Source organism: Orcinus orca, chromosome 16 (assembly GCF_937001465.1).
Source record: "Orcinus orca chromosome 16, mOrcOrc1.1, whole genome shotgun sequence".
Taxonomy (NCBI): Eukaryota; Metazoa; Chordata; class Mammalia; order Artiodactyla; family Delphinidae; genus Orcinus; species Orcinus orca.
In genome coordinates this window covers 67,435,368-67,454,369 of record NC_064574.1, presented here as the reverse complement: position 1 = coordinate 67,454,369, position 19,002 = coordinate 67,435,368, and the positions used below count along the sequence as shown (strand labels likewise).

At 42.6% G+C, this 19,002-nt stretch overlaps 2 protein-coding genes across 3 annotated transcripts in view; one reads left to right on the top strand and one right to left on the bottom strand.

The window, feature by feature from the left end:
- The window catches only part of COG7 (component of oligomeric golgi complex 7), an 84,227-nt gene that overhangs the window by 57,183 nt on the left and 8,042 nt on the right, over positions 1-19,002 (top strand). For both annotated transcript variants that reach the window (XM_004268574.4, XM_033425973.2), the window contains 2 exons: positions 4,371-4,454; positions 8,132-8,246. In XM_004268574.4, coding sequence (XP_004268622.1) covers positions 4,371-4,454; positions 8,132-8,246 — 199 coding nt within the window. The remainder of the gene's footprint in view (positions 1-4,370; positions 4,455-8,131; positions 8,247-19,002) is intronic.
- Positions 14,092-14,581, bottom strand: LOC101274507 (60S ribosomal protein L32-like). Its single transcript, XM_049699318.1, has one exon. It carries the CDS (start codon positions 14,540-14,542, stop codon positions 14,285-14,287), a length of 258 nt encoding a protein of 85 aa, XP_049555275.1. The 5' UTR covers positions 14,543-14,581; the 3' UTR covers positions 14,092-14,284.

Sequence of the window (19,002 nt, the reverse complement as noted above, 5' to 3'; positions counted from 1 at the left end):
AATTCTCACCATATGGGTATGTGAGGATTAAGTGAGAGCATGTATATGATAGAATTTAGCACAGCCCCTGTCACAGAGTAGATGCTTAATACGTGGTGGTTTTCTTTTTTCTGTGATTCTCAAGACTAATGACAGTTTTTAGAAATAGAAATTACATATATTCATTTTCAGAAATTCAAGCAATATAGGAAAGTACAAAGAAAAAAAGCAGTAAACCCCTTCAAAGTCCCAGTGACCAGAAATCATCAAGCCAGACGTCTCTTCCTACCCACTCACATGTTGAAGGCTGGACGGGCATTGGTAGGGAAATGATCCATAGGAAGAAATGGAATTGTGCTACACATGCTGTTTTTCAAAAAACATAAAATGTATACAATATAAATGTTATTTGAATTTAACTAGAAAAAGAAGATAAATGAAACCAAAGGAATGGTTGAACTTGAGATAATAGTTTCTTCACCATGAAAGGTATCAGTTCCCAGAAGATCTCTTCAAGATTAAGAAAGAAAGATTATGAAAACTACTGATAGATGGGAGTCTTTGGTTTTTGTTAATCATGTTTCTGTTTTAGATAGAAATTGACGTTGATTCGCCTGCCCCGAAAGCTGATGGGATTAGCATTCCTTACATCTCTCATCTTCCTTCCCCCCAACCTCCCCGGTTTGGTTGTTTTTATTATTTTTATTTTGTCAAAGGTTAAAGTCTTGACCTTCTGTTCTGAAACCTTAATTTTGCCAGTTATTTAGTCTTCTTCTCCATTGAGCCCAGCTCGGTGCTTCCCACCTGTCCTTTTTCCTCTACTTCTGCATTCCACACTCATTGTTCTGCCCCGGTCCTTGGTTGCCTGGTCTCGCCTTCTCATTCAGGCCTCACCACAATGGCTCGGGCGCTGGGGATGGACGCAGGCAGCTTTGGCGATTAGGAGGAATTCTCCCAGAGTGCCAGCGTGAAAGCACACAATACAAAGGCAAACACTTTGGCCTTAAGGATTTGAAAATTAAACCCTGGTCATTCAATGTTTGTTTTTAATGTTTGCTGGTAAATTGTATTGCTCTTGTACATTACAAGAATATAAACCAGCACTATATTCCCTTTCAAAACAGGGAAGTTTACCTGCGTTACCTGGTGACAGGTGGCCCTTTGAAGGAAATTTTAAATTCAAAAATAATCTGCATCATTTCCCTATTGACCCTCTTCAGGTCCACCCCTCTCTGTCTGCTTTTTCAGGCCCTCCCCCATCAGCCCACTCTGTCTCGCCCTTATTCTAAAGTACTTTTCCACTCTGGCCCTTCTTTCCCTCTGCCCTCCGCCCGATCACCTTCCAACTTCGCTCCTCCCGCCTCCTCTGTGAAGCCTTCCCGGGGCCTGCAGCCCACAGTGCTGGTCCTTTAGATGCACTCCGGTGATGTGCTCTTTCCCCACAACTCAGCCCTTGCTCCTGGCCTCCCCTTCTCTGCCTCACTGACCCTCACCACCTCTGCTCCCTCCTGTGCTCCTCTGTGCCAGGACTTCACCACCAGGTTGTATTGTTCCTTCTTTTTAAATCTGTCTCTGTCTGTTTCCATGGCCACTGCCCTGGTTTGGGTTCTCGTCATCTCTGAATTGTTTCTCGAGCCTTTCATCTTCCTCTCCGCCCACAGCCCTTCTCAGAGTTGCTGCATGAATTTTCCTAAAGCATCGCTCTGATTTTGTCTCTCCGCATTCAGATCCCTTGCTTGGCTCCCCCCAGTCAGTGTGATCGTCTATTTTAAACAACTTTTTGCTATGGAAATTTTCATACATATGCACGAGTAGAGGGTGTCCTCATCACCCTGATCAACTCCTGGCCGTTCTGTTTCATGTATACCCCTTATCTAAAATAAGTACTCTAAAAATAATCACAGTATCATAATCACCTTTAAAAAATACAATTAAAAATAATTCCTTAATATCATCAGTGTTCAAATTTCCAGTTGTTTTATAAATGTCATTATTTAACTATTTGAATCAGGATCCAGATTAGTTCTGCACATTGGGATTGGGGGATGTGTGATGTGTCTTTTACGTCTCTTTTGAACTCTACAGGTTACCTTTCCATCTCTCTCTATCTGCCTCCCAACCTCCCTCCTTCCCTCCCTCTTCTCTCTCTCTCTTTCATTTTCCCTTTTCTTTTCTTTTTTTAAAATTTATTTTATTTATTTATATATTTTTGGCTGTGTTGGGTCTTTGTTGCTGTGCGCAGGCTTTCTCTAGTTGCGGTGAGCGGGGGCTACTCTTCATTGCGGTGCGCGGGCTTCTCATTGCGGCGGCTTCTCTTGATGCAGAGCACAGGCTCTCGGCACCCGGGCTTCAGGAGTTGTGGCACGAGGGCTTAGTTGCTCAGCGGCATGTGGGATCTTCCCGGACCAGGGCTCGAACCTGTGTCCCCTGCACTGGTAGGCGGATTCTTAACCACTGCGCCACCAGGGAAGCCCCGTCATTTTCCCTTTTCTTAGCCTGGTGTTCACAGCTGTGCATTCTCTTTCTAGCCTTCCCTCTCTGCACCTCATGCATCCTGTGGCCGGCCCCTTGTCTAGCCACCCTAGGTTCTTGCTCCTCTGAATTCTTATTGTATAAAACCTGACTGAGAACTTCTGCCACTGAGAACTCTTGAAGTGGAAGCCTGTGCGTGTGTGTGTGTGTGTGTGTGTGTGTGTGTGTGTGTGTGTGTGTAGGTGTAGGGGGTATAGGGTGGGAGTGTGTCGGGGTCTTGGTTCCGCAAGGAGAGCAAGAACTAAGATTGCCAATTCTTTGTCTCCTCCCTACGAAACCTGGCACAGGGTGCTATACGGCATGGGCACTCGGTGCACGTGCATGATTGGCGTGTTCCTTCCCTGTGGGGTGGGAGTTAACTGAAAAAAGTAGGATATTTTGAAACGAAAGACGATTCTCAAAAAACAGCAAGGAGGGCTTCCCTGGTGGCACAGTGGTTAAGAATCCACCTGCTAATGGAGGGGACTCAGGTTCGATCCCTGGTCCGGGAAGATCCCACATGCCATGGAATAACTGAGCCTGCGTGCCACAACTACTGAAGTCCATGTGCCTAGAGCCCGTGCTCTGCAACAAGAGAAGCCACTGCAATGAGAAGCCCGCGCACAGCAACGAAGAGTAGCCCCCACTCACCACAGCTAGAGAAAGCCCACGCACAGCAACAAAGACCCAACACAGCCAAAAATAAAAACAAATAAATACATTTATAAAAAAACAACAACAAGGAGTTTAGAAAACTATAGGGGCAGGGGTGGGGAAGAAAAGGCTTTGTCTAGAGCAGGAAAATTAGAGTCGAGTTGGTGCTAGAGAGTGTGGGGAGGACGGCTGAGGCTTGGCCTGGGCTGGGATCCCAGGGGTGGACACGGTCATGACATTCCCGGAAAGCTCCTTAAAGGATCAAGCAACCAGATCGGGCATCAAGTGGCTGCAGAGAGCAGCTACCACGTGACCTTGGGAGTCACTCCAGGAGTCCAGCCAGAAAGGGCCTTGTTTTCCAGGCTGGCCTTAGGGTGACTCAGGTAAGAATTAAGCAACTAGATTTCTGTGGAAAGCTGTGCCATACTGATAATTAACCACCTGTGTGCTGGTAATTGGCCTGACTCTGTAGGGGAGGCTGGGAAGGCTCCCACAGTGACGTCATAGTCCCATTGAATGATGAAAGAAGACGTGTTGGTGCTGCAGGTCTCCAGACAGGGGGTCCTGAAGAGGACAAAGGAGCTGTTGGTGGAGTTTGGAGGCTCCTTCTCATCCCTTTCCCTTTGAGTTCTGAGTCAGTTGAGACATAGATCCAGAAAGCAGGTGGAATAAAAGCAGCACCTTTAACTTAGTAAAGCAGTGTTGGTGAATGTGGTTTGGATATTCCTGCAACCAGACAGGGCTTCCAATTCACATATGGTCTCTGTGGAGGATTTTAGGGGGTCCTGGTCTCTTCAGAGTGCTGGCTGATGACCCGGGAGTTAGTGAGGCTACCTGTGCCAGCAGATGTTAACCGGTTGCCCTCACCCTGTAGAGAAACTCAGAACAAGAATATCCAACTCTTCCTTTCACGTTCTGAGCGGGTAAACACAGAAGGGATCAGTTCCCATCGAACAGTTGAGTGGAGAAGGTGGGATTTCCTGCTTTATGGATCTGAAAGGATGCAGAGAGAGAGAGGATTACTTTCTCTATGGCAGGCTTCAAGGTGATGCCTTAAAGAAGAGAAATCCCTGGTCTGCCAAGTGGTGATGATTCCAAAGGCCAGCTCTGAGAAAAGATAGTGCCTGTGGTGATGCTGCGTTCTTCATGTAGTTTCCAGCATGTGGTGCTTTCGTGTGCTGCCTGGGTGCTGTGACATTGACTCTTTCCTCTCCTTCCTCCCCTAGAGCTGGAACACCGCCGGCATTGGAGAAACCCTGACCGATGACCTGCCCACCTTCAGTCTCACTCCTCTTGAGTACATCAGCAATGTAAGAGACTCTGCGCTTTTCTCTGCGCTGGTCACAGCATCTGAGACCTTGTCGTGTCTGGCCCTTCTGGGTAAAGCGGTCCTTGCTGCATCGGTTCTGTCTGGACCTTTGCTTTTGGATAGTCCCCATCCATATCCATGACTTTAAGGAAATGCGGTTGATTTCCTTAAATCAGCTGATGAAACACATGCTGATTTCAAAGCCTAACACATTCCCGCCCCTCCCCCATCCCTCTCAATATGAGGTGTGGCCAGTGCCTGAGGGCATCAGAGTATGAGTCCAGCTCCATTGCTGTTAAATGTCAGTGAGCATAAGAAATGCTGTACAGGAATGATAGACCCCAACTGTCTTCCTCACACTATGGGGGAGTTCTGCAATTTTCAGGGGTGATTTTGAGATAGGTGATTTCTGCCTTGAGCTCTCACTTTAGAACCCACCCCTGTGTAAGTTATGACTGTTGTAATAGATACGAAGGAATTTTATTTTATTTTTATTTTATTTTATTTTTTGCGGTACGCGGGCCTCTCACTGTTGTGGCCTCTCCCATTGCGGAGCACAGGCTCCGGACGTGCAGGCTCAGCGGCCATGGCTCACGGGCCCAGCCGCTCCGCGGCATGTGGGATCTTCCCGGACCGGGGCACGAACCCGTGTCCCCTGCATCGGCAGGCGGACTCTCAACCACTGCGCCACCAGGGAAGCCCTATTTTATTTTTTAAAATATTTATTTATTTATTTTGGCTGCGCTGGGTCTTAGTTGCGGCACGTGGGATCTTTGTTGCAGCATGTGGGATCTTTAGTTGTGACATGTGGGCTCTTAGTTGCGGCATGTGGGCTCCTTAGTTGCGGCATGTGGGCTCCTCAGTTGCGGCATGCGAACTCTTAGTTGCAGCATGCATGCGGAATCTAGTTCCCCAACCAGGGATCGAACCCGGGCCCCCTGCATTGGGAGTGTGGAGTCTTACCCACTGGACCACCAGGGAGGCCCCTGCAAAGGAATTTTAGAAGTAAATATTGTACAGTTAGAGGAAGTGTGTGTGATCCCACTGGTGAGTAGCAAGGAGGATGGCTTTCCTCTCTCTGTTCACTGAGCAAGTCCAAAACAGCAATTGTTTTCCTCTGTTTTTCAGGGCATTATTCAATACCCTGGACGGATGGAACTAAAAATGTTGGTTGGTCTTTACAACCAATGAGAATAATCTTATTTTTAGAATTGAAACATGTGTATTACAATCGAAATTGATTCCAGAAACGATGTTGCTTAGAAGGAACTCGAAAGGCTATCGAGTTGATTTTAAACACAGAGGAGTAAGGAAGGCGAGGGGGCGTTTTCAGGCCAGGGCTCTTTTCCCACCGGCTGCCACTTGTCAGCCCCCAGGTAGGCATCGTCCTTATGAGGTCATCTCCTGATGACCTCGGCTCAGGAAATGAATATCTACTGAGCACGTACTGTGTACAGGGGCAGTGCTAGGCTCTTATTGGTGCCATGAGAGAGTGTGCAGTATAGACCGAATTTTATCTTAACAACAACTTTGTGAGCCGGTTGGTGGCAGCCGTGTTTTGCGGTCAGAAGCACCAAGGCTCTGGGGGATGGGAGTGGGGCAGGGAAGCCACTCATTCAGCAGTCACTCTGTTAGGAAGCCTGGTGCTTTATGTGTGTCTCACGCATATTAGTTTCATCTTTGCCACAGCCCTCTGAAGTAAGTATGAGATCACCCTCATTTCAGAGATGGTGAAACCAAGGCCCCGACAGATTAAGTAAGTTGCCCAACGTCACACAGTGGTAGAGGCAGAACTCAAACCCAGGTCCTTCTGACCACAGAGCTGTTCATTTTTCCTGAGTCACTGCGCTTACCCAGCCAGGATATCAAGGAGTATTTCTTGAATATGGGAGAATAGCAGACAAACATCTACAGGTGTGATGGTGAGCATTCCTTCCCACGTTGATTTCCAAGAAATAAACATAGACAGAACTCCCAAGAAAAACTTGGCGTTGTGGAATCTCTCTAGGAAACACAGCAATCCCCACAGTCTAAGGCCATTTAATTCAAGTTTGAGATGTCAGATTATTGAAAATTTGCACCTAACCGATGCTTTGCCTTGCTGGTGAATGCCCTCACCCACGCAGAACTGTGTGAGCATTATAAGGAGATGAAATAGGAGAAAATCCTTTGAAGAAATAAAACAACATAGATGCAAGGCATATCGATGATGATTCTTTATTTCAAGTAAAGCTGGGTTTGTGGATTTAGCCAAGAGGTGATGGCTACAGATGAAAGGGGTACCAAATACAGGAATATGCCTGTGGTCTCTGCACATAGTAGGTATTCAGGAAGTGCTTGCTGAGTGGAATTACAACGGAGAAATCCTAACCCCAGAAGTCAGCATCCTTCCCTTCCTCCAGCCTTGGGGAAAAATGATGAATTTGTTGCCGTTTCAAGCTGAAATAATGTACAGTGGTTGTGGTTATTAGTGACGTAAGTGACCACTTGTCTAGTTTGAGTGAAAGACACTCAAACTAGAGTGTTTTACTTACTAAGTAAATGAAAGGAAAAGGTGCTGATTTTTTTCATTTTACCATCTATGTACATAGCGCTTTAAAGGGAGACCAAACACAATTTTTTGTTAGCACGATGGGCCACATTAAGTGTTTGGAGATGAAGGTGTAACCATCCTGTAGTCCTCTGGGCTGGTAGATTTTGGGAGTCTGTCTTAACTTCTGGACACCTGCTACCGTATAGGTGTATGTAAGGCCAGATCGAGAAGATCTTTCTCTAACAGTCCTTGGACTTTTAGCTTGCAGAATCAGTATCAACTCTAAGATGGAATGAATGTGTGAAATCAATATGGAGCCAAAAAAATCAACAACAGGCTCCAATACCTTTTTAAGAAAATATATATTACGTTGTCGTAACCTGAAAATCAACCTCATTTTGAAATGACACATATACTTACCTTAAAATGCTAAACAGTTGTGAGTTGTGATAGAAATAGGTGTCTAAAATGTATCCATGATGACAGTCATGTGTATCTGACAAACACATGACAAATCCTGAATTACTCGTGGGCTTATCCCAAATGTCTTGTAACCCTGCCTTTGTGATTCCTAACCAACCAAGAAGGTTTATTTTCTAGAGTTTGTATTATGAAAACATACAGTTTTCCCTCCAGATTAATTTATAATTATAAAGTGCTCTTTTCCCCAACAAAATTCCTTCCTTCGCCTGGTTAAATCACTTAGAAGGAAGAGACCCAGATCCAAATCCAGAAGACAGGATTGAAATTCTTGCTTGACCATGCACTTGTTGACATTAGCATCTTACTGGTTTTTCATCTATGAACAGTAATAATGACTTATATTTACACAAGTGCTTTAAATTTTACAAAGCATTTCAGTATCCATTACTCATTTGAGGTAGAGCTCGCACTGAATGCATTCCAAAAAACTGAGGCCATGAGTGAGAAGGATGAATCTATGATGTATGTGCAAACTACCGGTGACTTTTTTTTCAGATGTTGCCTCACCAGTATTACCACACACTGGAAAGATCAGACCTGGAGCTGCTGTAAGGTCTTGCAGTTTTGTCTGTCCACCATTTGCCTTCACATAAACGTACTGCATGAAATAATTACCGCCGCATGTGTCAACGTTGGGCTGACAGTGCTTTCTTTTGTTTCAGATCGGGCAGTATATCCTGTCCCTCCCCCTGAACCTTGAGCCATTTGTGACTCAGGAGGACTCAGCCCTAGAGCTGGCTTTGCACGCTGGAAAGCTGCCGTTTCCTCCTGAGCAAGGTAAGAGAGACCTGCAGGAAAGAGAGCGGCGGGCTTGGATGTGATCGCATGCCCCTTGTAGCACCTTACCCTCATCATACCCGTCCTCCACGCTCGCACTGAAATAGTTGTCAAAGTGTACAGTCGTGACTGAGAAAGATTGGGGTTCTCTTTTTGCACCCTCTGAGGGACTTCTGCGGGACAGAGTGGATTAGGGAAGGCTTACTGTATGCAGGGCATCCCTGGGGAACTCCCCCAGTGCCGTCAGTTGGGAGGTGGTGGCAGGTGGGCCTGGGGTCGTAGGCATTCATTGGTGATAGAAGGGAGGTCACAGGGCAAGGGACCCGCCAGCTGTTTTCTCTCTCTTTGTTCCCCCTCTGTGTGGACCACCTGTCAAGTAAAGTGGCACCTCATAAGAAGAGTTTTTCTTGTCAAGACAAAAATAAACTCTTCAGGGACTTCCCTGGTGGCGCAGTGGTTGGGAGTTCGCCTGCCGGTGCAGGGGACATGGGTTTGAGCCCTGGTCTGGGAGGATCCCACGTGCCGCGGAGCGGCTAAGCCCATGTGCCACAACTACTGAGCCTGCGCTCTAGAGCCCGCGGGCCACAACCACTGAAGCCTGTGCGCCTAGAGCCCGTGCTCCGCAACGAGAGAGGCCACCGCAATGAGAAGCCCGCTCACTGCAGCGAAGAGTAGCCCCCGCTAGCCGTAACTAGAGAAAGCCTGCACGCAGCAACGAAGACCCAATGCAGCCAAAACTAACTAACTAAATAAATTTGTTGAAAAAAATAAATAAATAAAAAAAAAATAAACTCTTCAGTGTAGAGGTTAACAACACTTCTGTCCAAATGCCTCTGGCTGTAGTGAGCTTCCAACTCCCCAAGGCTCGTGGCTCTCTAAACTGGCAAGGTAAAAAAAATATAATATGTTAACACTTTTCCTTTTTCTCATTGTCTGGGCCTGACAGATTGAACAGGGACCACATACTCTCTGATCCAAAATCATCTTATCCCTAACATTGGGCATTATAGGCCTCCCTCTGTAATACTGAAGAGACAGAAAAAAAATCACTTGGTATATAAAGGATTCAGCAGCTCAAGAGAAGGTACTGCACTGAAAATAAAATCACATCGAAAGGTTAAAAATAAAGGGTTGCTAAAAGACATCTCATGTAAATTCAAATAAAAAGAAAACAAGATGACTGCATCATTATTAAAGAAGTTGAATCAAATCAAAAGATAATAAATGAGACTAAATGATTCTTTATGTCAATAACGGGTGGATTCCACAGTGAACCTGTAGTAGTCAGGTACCCTTATGTGGCCAGTAACACAGCACTGAAGTATATAAAGAAGAAGCTGGCAGACGTATGACAAAACCACATTAGTACTGAGAAAATCTTGTACCTCTCGTTTAGGCTTTGACAGATCAAAAAGGAAAATTAATGAGAAGAAAAGAGGAATTGTTCCGTATAATAAGCACATTTGATTGAATCAATATGTCAAGATTTTTATCCCACAGAATAGGCATAGTTGTCAAATTTCTATAAACTGTTTGCAAAAGTAATACAAATAAAATCTCCATAAGTTTCATAGGATTATAAACATTAATGGTACTTATATAATTTTTGAAAAAAAATTCTATTTAAAATTCAAATTTAAAATGTGAAACCTGCTAAGCTAAACTATGAGTGAATATTAATTAATCTTCGTGATAGGGAAGGGAAGACTTTTTTGAAATGAAAGATAGAAACTGTAAAGGAGGGGACTTCCCTGGTGGTCTAGTGGCTAAGACTCCATGCTCCCAGTGCGGGGGGCCCGGGTTTGATCCCCGGTCAGGGAACTAGATCCCATCTGCCACAACTAAAGATCCTGCATGGTGCAGCTAAGATCCCACGTGCCGCAACTAAGACCCGGTGCAGCCAAATAAATAAACAAATAAATATTTTCAAAAAAAAGAAACTGTAAAGTAAATTGAAAGATAAATGATAAACTGGAAAATAATAGCAACATATATGATAGATGATGGTTAATATCCTCATTTTATAAAATTTCTTACAAGTCAGTAAGAAAAAGATGAACACCCACGGAAGAATAAGTAAACAACATGAAGGCATTCAAATAAGCTAAAACATATAAAGAAATGTTTTAACTTTAATAATCCTCAGAGCTGCAAATGAAAGTAGGATAGATCATTTTGCAGCCTATCAAATAGACTATATATACAGGCATATATTTTATTTTATTTTTATTTATTTATTTTTTAAATAAATTTAATTAGTTAATTAATTTATTTTGGCTGCGTTGGGTCTTTGTTGCTGCACGTGGGCTTTCTCTAGTTGTGGCGAGCGGGAGCTACTCTTCGTTGTGGTGGGCAGGCTTCTCATTGCGGTGGCTTCTCTTGTTGTGGAGCATGGGCTCTAGGCACACGGGCTTCAGTAGCTGTGGCACACAGGCTCAGTAGTTGTGGTGCACAGGCTCAGTAGTTGTGGCGCACGGGCTTAGTTGCTCTGCGGCATGTGGGATCCTCCCGGACCGGGGCATGAACCCATGTCCCCTGCATCGGCAGGCAGACTCTCAACCACTGCGCCACCAGGGAAGCCCTCTGCCCATTTTTTTAATCAGACTTGTTTTTTGTTATTGAGTTCTTTATATATTTGGATATTAGCCCCTTATTGATTATATGATTTGCAAATACAGTAGTGCCCCCTTATCCACAGGGGATGTGTTCCAAGACCGCCAATGGATGCCTGAAACTATGGATAGTACTGAACCCTGTATATACTGTGTTTTCTCCTATACTAATGCGTGGGTGGTATATACAGTAACAATACACTGGACAAAGGGATGACTCATGTCCCAGGCGGGACAGGGTGGGGCAGGGTGGGACAGGATGAGATTTCATCATGCTACTTAATGCATTTTAAAGCTTGCTATATGGATTGTTTTTTTTCTGGAATTTTCCATTTACTGGTTTTGGACTGTAGTGGACTTTAGGTAACTGAAATCTCAAAAAGCAAAACCACAGATAAGGGGGGACTACTGTACCTTCTTCTATTCAGTAGGTTGCCTTTTTGTTCTGTTGATGGTTTCCTTTGCTGTACAGGAGCTTTTTATTTATTTATTTTAAATATTTATTTATTTATTTTATTTATTTATTTTTGGCTGTGTTGGGTCTTCGTTGCTGTGCGTGGGCTTTCTGTAGTTGTGGCAGCTGGGGACTACTCTTCATTGCAGTGTGCAGGCTTCTCATTGCTGTGGCTTCTCTTGTTGTGGAGTCCGGGCTCTAGGCACGTGGGCTTCAGTAGTTGTGGCTCATGGGCACTAGAGTGCAGGCTCAATAGTTGTGGCACATGGGCTTAGTTGCTCTGCAGCATGTGGGATCATCCTGGACCAGGGCTCAAACCCATGTCCCCTGCATTGGCAGGCGGATTCTTAACCACTGCACCACCAGGGAAGCCCCCAGGAGCTTTTTAGTTTGATGTAGTTCATTTGTTTATTTTTTCTTTTATTGCCATTGCCTCTGGAGTCAGATCCAAAAAAATATTGCTAAGAACAATGTCAGGGAGCTTACTGCCTAGATATTTTATGGTTTTTGGTTTTACATTCAAGTCTTTAATCCATTTTGAGTTAATTTTTGTATATGATGTAAGACAGTGGTCCAGTTTCGTTCTTTTGCATGTGGTTGTCCAGTTTTGCTAACACCGTTTTTTGAAGAGGCTGTCCTGTCCACTTTGTATATTTTTGCTTCCTTTGTCACAAATTAATTGACCATATATGTGTGGGTTTATTTCTGGGCTCTGTAATCTGTTCCATTGATCTTTGTGTTTTTATGCCAATACCATACCGTTTTGATTACTATAGCTTTGTAATATAGTTTGAAATCAGGGAGTGTGATTTCTCCAGCTTTGTCCTTCTTTCTCAAGACTGCTTTGGTTATTTAGGGTCTTCTGTGGTTCCATACAAATTTTATAATTATTTGTTCTAATTCTGTGAAAAATGCCATTGAAATTTTGATAGGGATTGCACTGAATCTGTAGATTGCTTTGGGTAGTACAGACATTTTAACAATATTAATTCTTCCAGTCCATGACCATGGAATATCTGTTCACGTATATGTGTCTTTAAATTTCTTCCATCAGTGTCTTACAGTTTTCAGTATACAGGTGGTTCACTTCCTTGGTTAAATTTACTCCTGGGTATTTTTTCTTTTTGATGCAATTGTAAATGGGATTGCTTTGCTGATTTCCCTTTCTGATAGTTTGTTATTAGTGTACAGAAACCCAATCAGTATTCTGTCTATTGATTTTATATCCTGCAACTTTACTGAATTCATTTATTAGTTCTAAGAGTTTTTTGCTGGAGTCTGTTAACGTTTTCTATATGTAGAATTGTGTCATCTGCAAATAGTGATGGTTTTACTTCTTACTTTCCTATTTGGATGCCTTTTATTTCTTTTTCTTGCCTAATTACCATGATTAGGACTACCAACACTAAGTTGAATAAAAGTGGCAAGAGTGGGCATCCTTGTCTTCTTCCTGATCTTAGAGGAGAAACTTTCAGCTTTTCATCAGTGAGTATGATATTAGTTGTAGGTTTGTCATATACGGCCCTTATTATGTTGAGATACTCACTCTATACTTACTTTGTTGAGAGTTTTTATCATAAATGGATGTTGAATTTTGTCAAATGTCAAATTTTGTCAAATGTCAATTGAGATGATCCTATGATTTCTATCCTTCATTTTGTCAATGTGGTATATCACATTGATTTGTGAATATTGTATCCCTGGGATAAATCCCACTTGATCATGGTGTATGATCTTTTTAATGTATCGTTGAATTTCATTTGCTAATATATATATATATATTTCACACTTTAGAATCCAAAATGCTTTATTTCTCATTGGCAGTGATAAATCAGAAATGTGTATTATTTTTGCAGAGGCAGGTGAGTGGGGTAGGGAATTAGATGTAATGTTTTTTTCTAATCCCAAAACTCTTAACGTAGCAAACTGAGAGACAGGAAAGCACAAATGAAAAAGTACAAACCACCTTTCATGTCCCCCCATCGAGATGTAACCAGGTGGTTTGTGAACACGTCCTTTCTAGTTTTTAGTATCAAGGACACAGAAACATTAAGCGACAGGCCAAAGAATTTTCTGCTATCCCAGGTTAATAAAGGGCAGATCCTAAACTGTTACTGTTTTCTCCGCACAGTTCCTCTACTCAGTAGTCAAAAGACTATCAGAATGCTTCCCATGTCAATTCAAAGAAGTCACACAACGACCAACAATTTACTCAAATGTTTCAGACTGAGTTTTGAACAGGAGCCAATCTGTAAGACATTTATCTACTGAACTAAGGGCCTTAAATCCGATCTTGTGCTATAGAGTGCCACATGCCCTATTCCATGTGACCTGTGCTGCCACTTAATACCATGTCTTGGAAAAATGGCCTCTTAGCCTCATAAAACAGCTGAATTCTAGGTACTGTTGACTAAGGTCGAGGACTGTAGTTGAAAAGGAAACTTGATTGTCCTCAATCTTCACAAGAACCACACAGGGTAATTCCTAACTTTATAAAGTGAGGCTAAAAATGACTACTTGCTCCAAGATGGAAGGTCCTTCAACCAGGGGTCTCAGAACCTACCGTGGTCTGAGGGCCACATCTTCCCGAGCCCACCTGGAGCTGACCAAGGCTGCTCTGGGCGCCTGAGGCCTGGGCCCCATGAAGGAGGGATCACGTATCCTTTACAAGCACCTTCCAAACAGAAGGTTCCACAGAGCACGAACAGGCAAAAGAGCAATCTCTGTGACAAGCTGTCAAACAAACTGAAGAGTAAAACCAAGGGGGAAATGCCAGATGGCTGTTTTGCAGTTTTATTAAACAAAACGTGCACACGAGCTGTCTATTCATTTTCTTCGCTGTGCAGCCTGGTGTTGGGATTGGTGACTCTGATGGCCAGCTGGGCTGCTCTCTCCACAATGGCTTTGCGGTTCTTGGAGGAGACGTTGTGCACAATCTCAGCACAGTAAGACTTGTTGCACGTCAGCAGCACTTAAAGCTCCTTGACATTGTGGACCAGGAACTTCCGGAAGCCGCTGGGCAGCATGTGCTTTGTTTTCTTGTTGCTCCCGTAACCGATGTTGGGCATCAAGATCTGGCCCTTGAATCTCCTGCGCACCCTGTTGTCAATGCCTCTGGGTTTCCGCCAGTTCCGCTTAATTTTGGCATATTGGTCTGACTGGTGCCGGATGAACTTCTTGGTCCTCTTTGTGACCATCTTGGGCTTCACGAGGGGTCTGAGGGCAGCCATGATGCTGAGTAGGAGATGGTGGCCACCTCCGTAGGCAGCGCCGAGGAAGAGAGGGGAGGGAAGGTAGTGCACGAGGCTGATGGGACTTCCTCGTTTGCTGATATTTGGTTGAGAATTTTTGCATCTATGTTCACCAGGGATATTGGCCTGTAGTTTTATTTTTTTGTGGTGTCTTTTCTGGTTTTGGTATCAGAGTAATGCTGTTCTTATGAATTAAGTTTGGAAATGTTCCCCCTCTTCAGTTTTTTGGAAGAGTTTGAGATGGATATGTATTAAATCTTCTTTGAATGTTTGGTAGAATTCACCAGTGAAGCTGTGTTGTCCTGGACTTATGTTTGTTGGGAGGTTTTTGACTACTGATTCAATCTCCTTTCTAGTAATTGGTCTATTCAGATTTTCTATTTCAATCATAGAAGATTGTATGTTTCTAGGAAGTTATCCATTTCTTCTATGTTATCCAGTTTTTTGGTGTATAATTGTTCATAGTAGTCTTATATGATCCTTTGTATTTCTGTGATATCATTCTCCTCTTTTCATTTCTGCTTTTATTTATTTGAGACTTCTCTCTTTTTTTCTTGGTGAGTCTAGCTAAAGGTTTGTCAATTTTGTTTATCCTTTCAAAGAACCAGCTCTTAGTTTTATTGATCTTTTCTGTTGTTTTTTAGTTTCTATTTCATTTATTTCCATTTTCATCTTTATTATTTACTTCCTTCTACTAACTTTGGGCTTCATTTCTTCTTCTTTTTTCTAGCTCTTTTAGGTGTTAAGTTAGATTATTTATTTGAAAATTTTCTTGTTTCTTGAGGTAGGTCTGTATTGTTTTGAACTTCCTGCTTAGAACTGCTTTTGCTGCATTCTATAGATTGGGGTGGTTGTACTTCCATTTTCATTTGTTTCAAGGTATTTTTGATTTCCCTTATGATTTCTTCATTGACCCATCGGTTGTTCAGTAGCATGTTGTTTAATCTCCACATATTTGTGATTTTTCCAGTTTTCTTCTTGATTTCTAGTGTCATACCATTGTAATTGGAAAAGATGCTTGATATGGTCTCAATCTTCTTAAATTTATTGACTTGTTTTGTGGCCTAACATGTGATATGTCCTGGAGAATGTTCCATGTACACTTGAGAAGAGTGTGTATTCTGTTGCTGCTGCTTTTTGGCTGGAATGTTTCATACACACACACACACACACACACACACACACACACACACACACACACGTGGCCATCTAGTCTAACAGGTTATTTGAGGCTGATATTTTCTTGATTTTCTGTCTGGATGATCTATCCAATGATGTAAGTGGGATATTAAAGCCCCCTACTATTATTGTATTGCTGTCAATTTCTCCCTTTAGATGTGTTAATATTCGCTTTATATATTTAGGTGCTTCTATGTTGGGTGCATAAATGTTTACAAATGTTACACCCTCTTGATGGACTGACCCCTTAATCATTATGTAATGACATTCTTTGTCTTTTATTACATTCTTCGTTTTAAAGTCTGTTTTGTCTGATATAAGTATAGCTACACTGGCTTTCTTTTCATTTCCATTTGCATGGAAAATCTTTTTCTATCCCTTCACTTTCAGTCTGTGTGTGTCCTTAGATCTGAAGTGAGTCTCTTGTAGGAAGCATAGATGAGTCTTGTTTTTTATCCATTCAGCCACTCTGTGTCTTTTAATTGGAGAATTTAGTCCATTTACATTTAAAGTAATAAGTATGAACTTACTGCCATTTTGTTCATTATTTTCTGGCTGTTTTGTAGTTCCTCTCTGTTCCTTCTTCTCTTCCCTTGTGGTTTGATGAATTTCTTTAGTATTATGTTTATATTCCTTTCTCATTATATTTTGTGTATCTACTGTAGGTTTTTGCTTTGTGCTTACTATGAGGTTCACATATAACAGTGGCTCTCTCTCTCTCTCTCTCTCTCTCTCTCTCTCTCTCTATATATATATATATATATATATACACACACACACACATATATATAAAATATACTATATTAGTATATATAAAAATATGTACTATATTAGCATATATAAATATACTAATATATATTTAATATATATATAAATATGTATATATAGCATACTGCCAAATATATATATATATATATATATGGCAGTATAATTTAAGTTGGTAGCAACTTAAATTTTTTTTAAAATTTACTTATTTATTTTTTGGCTGCGTTGGGTCTTCGTTGTTTCATGCGGGCTTTCTCTAGTTGCGGCGAGCAGGGGCTACTCTTTGTTGCAGTGCGTGGGCTTCTTATCGTGTTGGCTTCTCTCGTTGTGGAGCACAGGCTTTAGGCATGCAGGCTTAAGTAGTTGTGGCTCTCAGGCTCTAGAGTGCAGGCTCAGTAGCTGTGGCACACGGGCTTAGTTGCTCTGAGGCTTGTGGGATCTTCCCGGACCAGGGCTTGAACCTGTGTCCCCTGCTTTGACAGGTGGATTCCTAACCACTACGCCACCAGGGAAGCCCAGTAGCAACTTAAATTTGAATGCATTTTATTTATTTATTTATTTTTTTCGGTACGCGGGCCTCTCACTGTTGGGGCCTCTCCCGCTGCGGAGCACAGGCTCCGGACGCGCAGGCTTAGTGGCCATGGCTCACAGGCCCAGCCACTCCGCGGCATGTGGGATCTTCCTGGACCGGGGCACGAACCCATGTCCCCTGCATCGGCAGGCGGACTCAACCACTGCACCACCAGGGAAGCCCTTGAATGCATTTTAAAAACTCTACATTTTTACTCCCCCCTGTCACGTTAAATGTTTTTGATGTCATATTTTACATCTTTTTATTTTGAGTATCCCTTAACTAATTATTGTAGTTAATTTTACTACTTTTTTCTTTTAACTTTCATACTAGCTTTATAAGTAATCTACTACCTTTACTATATATTCATCTTTCACCAGAGAGATTTTTATTTTCATATGTTTTCTTGTTATTAGTACCTTTTCTTTTCAGCTTAAAGAAGACCCTTTAATATTTCTTATAAGGCTGGTTTAGTGGTGTGAACTCCTTTAAGTTTTGCTTGTCTTGAAAACTCTCTCTCTTTCAATTCTGAATGATAGCCTTGCCTGGTAGAGTATTCTGGGTCGGAAGTTTTTTCCTTTCAGTACTTTGAATATAACATGCCAGTCCCTCTGGCTTTTAGAGTTTCTGTTGAAAAAATCAGCTGATAATCTTATGGTGGTTTCCTTGCACATACAAGTTGGGTTTTTTTTCTTGCTGTTTTTAAGATTCTTTCTTTAACTTCTGACATTTTAATTATAATGTATCTTGGTGGGAATCTCTTAGGGGTTCATCTTGTTTGGAACTCTGTGTGTCCTGGACCTCAATGTCTGTTTCCTTCCCCAGGTTAGGGAAGTTTTTAGCCATTATTTCTTCAAATAAGTTTTCTTCCCATTTCTCTCTCTCTTCTCCTTCTGGGACCCCTATAATGCAAATGTTATATCTACTTGATGTTGTCCCATAGGTCTCTTAAATTATCTTCACTTTTTAAAATTCTTTTTTCTTTTTGCTGATCTGTTTGAATGAGTTCCACTGCTCTGTCTTCCAGGTCAGTGATTTGTTCTTCTACTTTATCTAGTCTGCTATTGAACCCCTCTAATGTATTTTTTAGTTCTCTTATTGTATTCTTCAGCTCTCCAGCTTCTGTTTGGTACTTTCTTACATCTTCTACCTTTTTGTAGATGTTCTCATTATGTTTATCCATTCTTTGCCCAAGTTGGGTGAGCCTCTTTATCAGGTAGATTACTTATCTCTGTTTCATTCAGGCCTTTTTCTCAGGTTTTGTCATATTCTTTCATTTGGAAATTATTCCTCTGTTTCCTCATTTTGCTTGACTCTCTATGTTGGCTTCTATGTAATAGGCAAAGGAGCCACCTCTCCCAGTCTTGAAGGAGTGACCTTGTATAGGAGATGAGCCTTATCATTCAACCTTTCCCTAGCTCTTGGTTGTCTCTCAAACCTCTGTGATTGTCTGAGTAGCCTGGCTTATTCTTGATAGGCTCCCGTTGTTGAGGATGCACCAAGACCTGCCAGTGTTCCAAAGGGAATGATCTCACTCAGCACCCAGATTCAGGCTGATTGGAAGCTAGATACTCAGGCAGCAGCTTTTGAAGTATGCAGATGTATACAGTCCTATGGGACTGCAATCATAGACCCTACTGACCTCCAGACTGGGAGATCTGGAGGTGTCTCCTGGGCAACAGTTGCAAGCATCGGGACTTCAGACGAGTGTATAAGCTCCTTGCTAGGAGGTACCAGTGAGCAGTGGTGAGGCCAAGGGAGGGTGCAAGAATGGTGCCTCCCTGCCTGCTTCCCTGAGAGCACCTCTGTAGCCCTGAAGCCTATCCCTCAGGTTGAAGCTCCAGGACAATTAAATGGCCCTTTTTCACCTGCAGACTGGGGATGTGACTCAGTCTGCTGCATAGTGTCCTGGGTGTGATATCCT

Excerpts from the sequence above, each read along its gene's own strand:
- LOC101274507 (XM_049699318.1), bottom strand. The coding sequence starts at position 14,542 with ATGGCTGCCCTCAGACCCCTCGTGAAGCCCAAGATGGTCACAAAGAGG.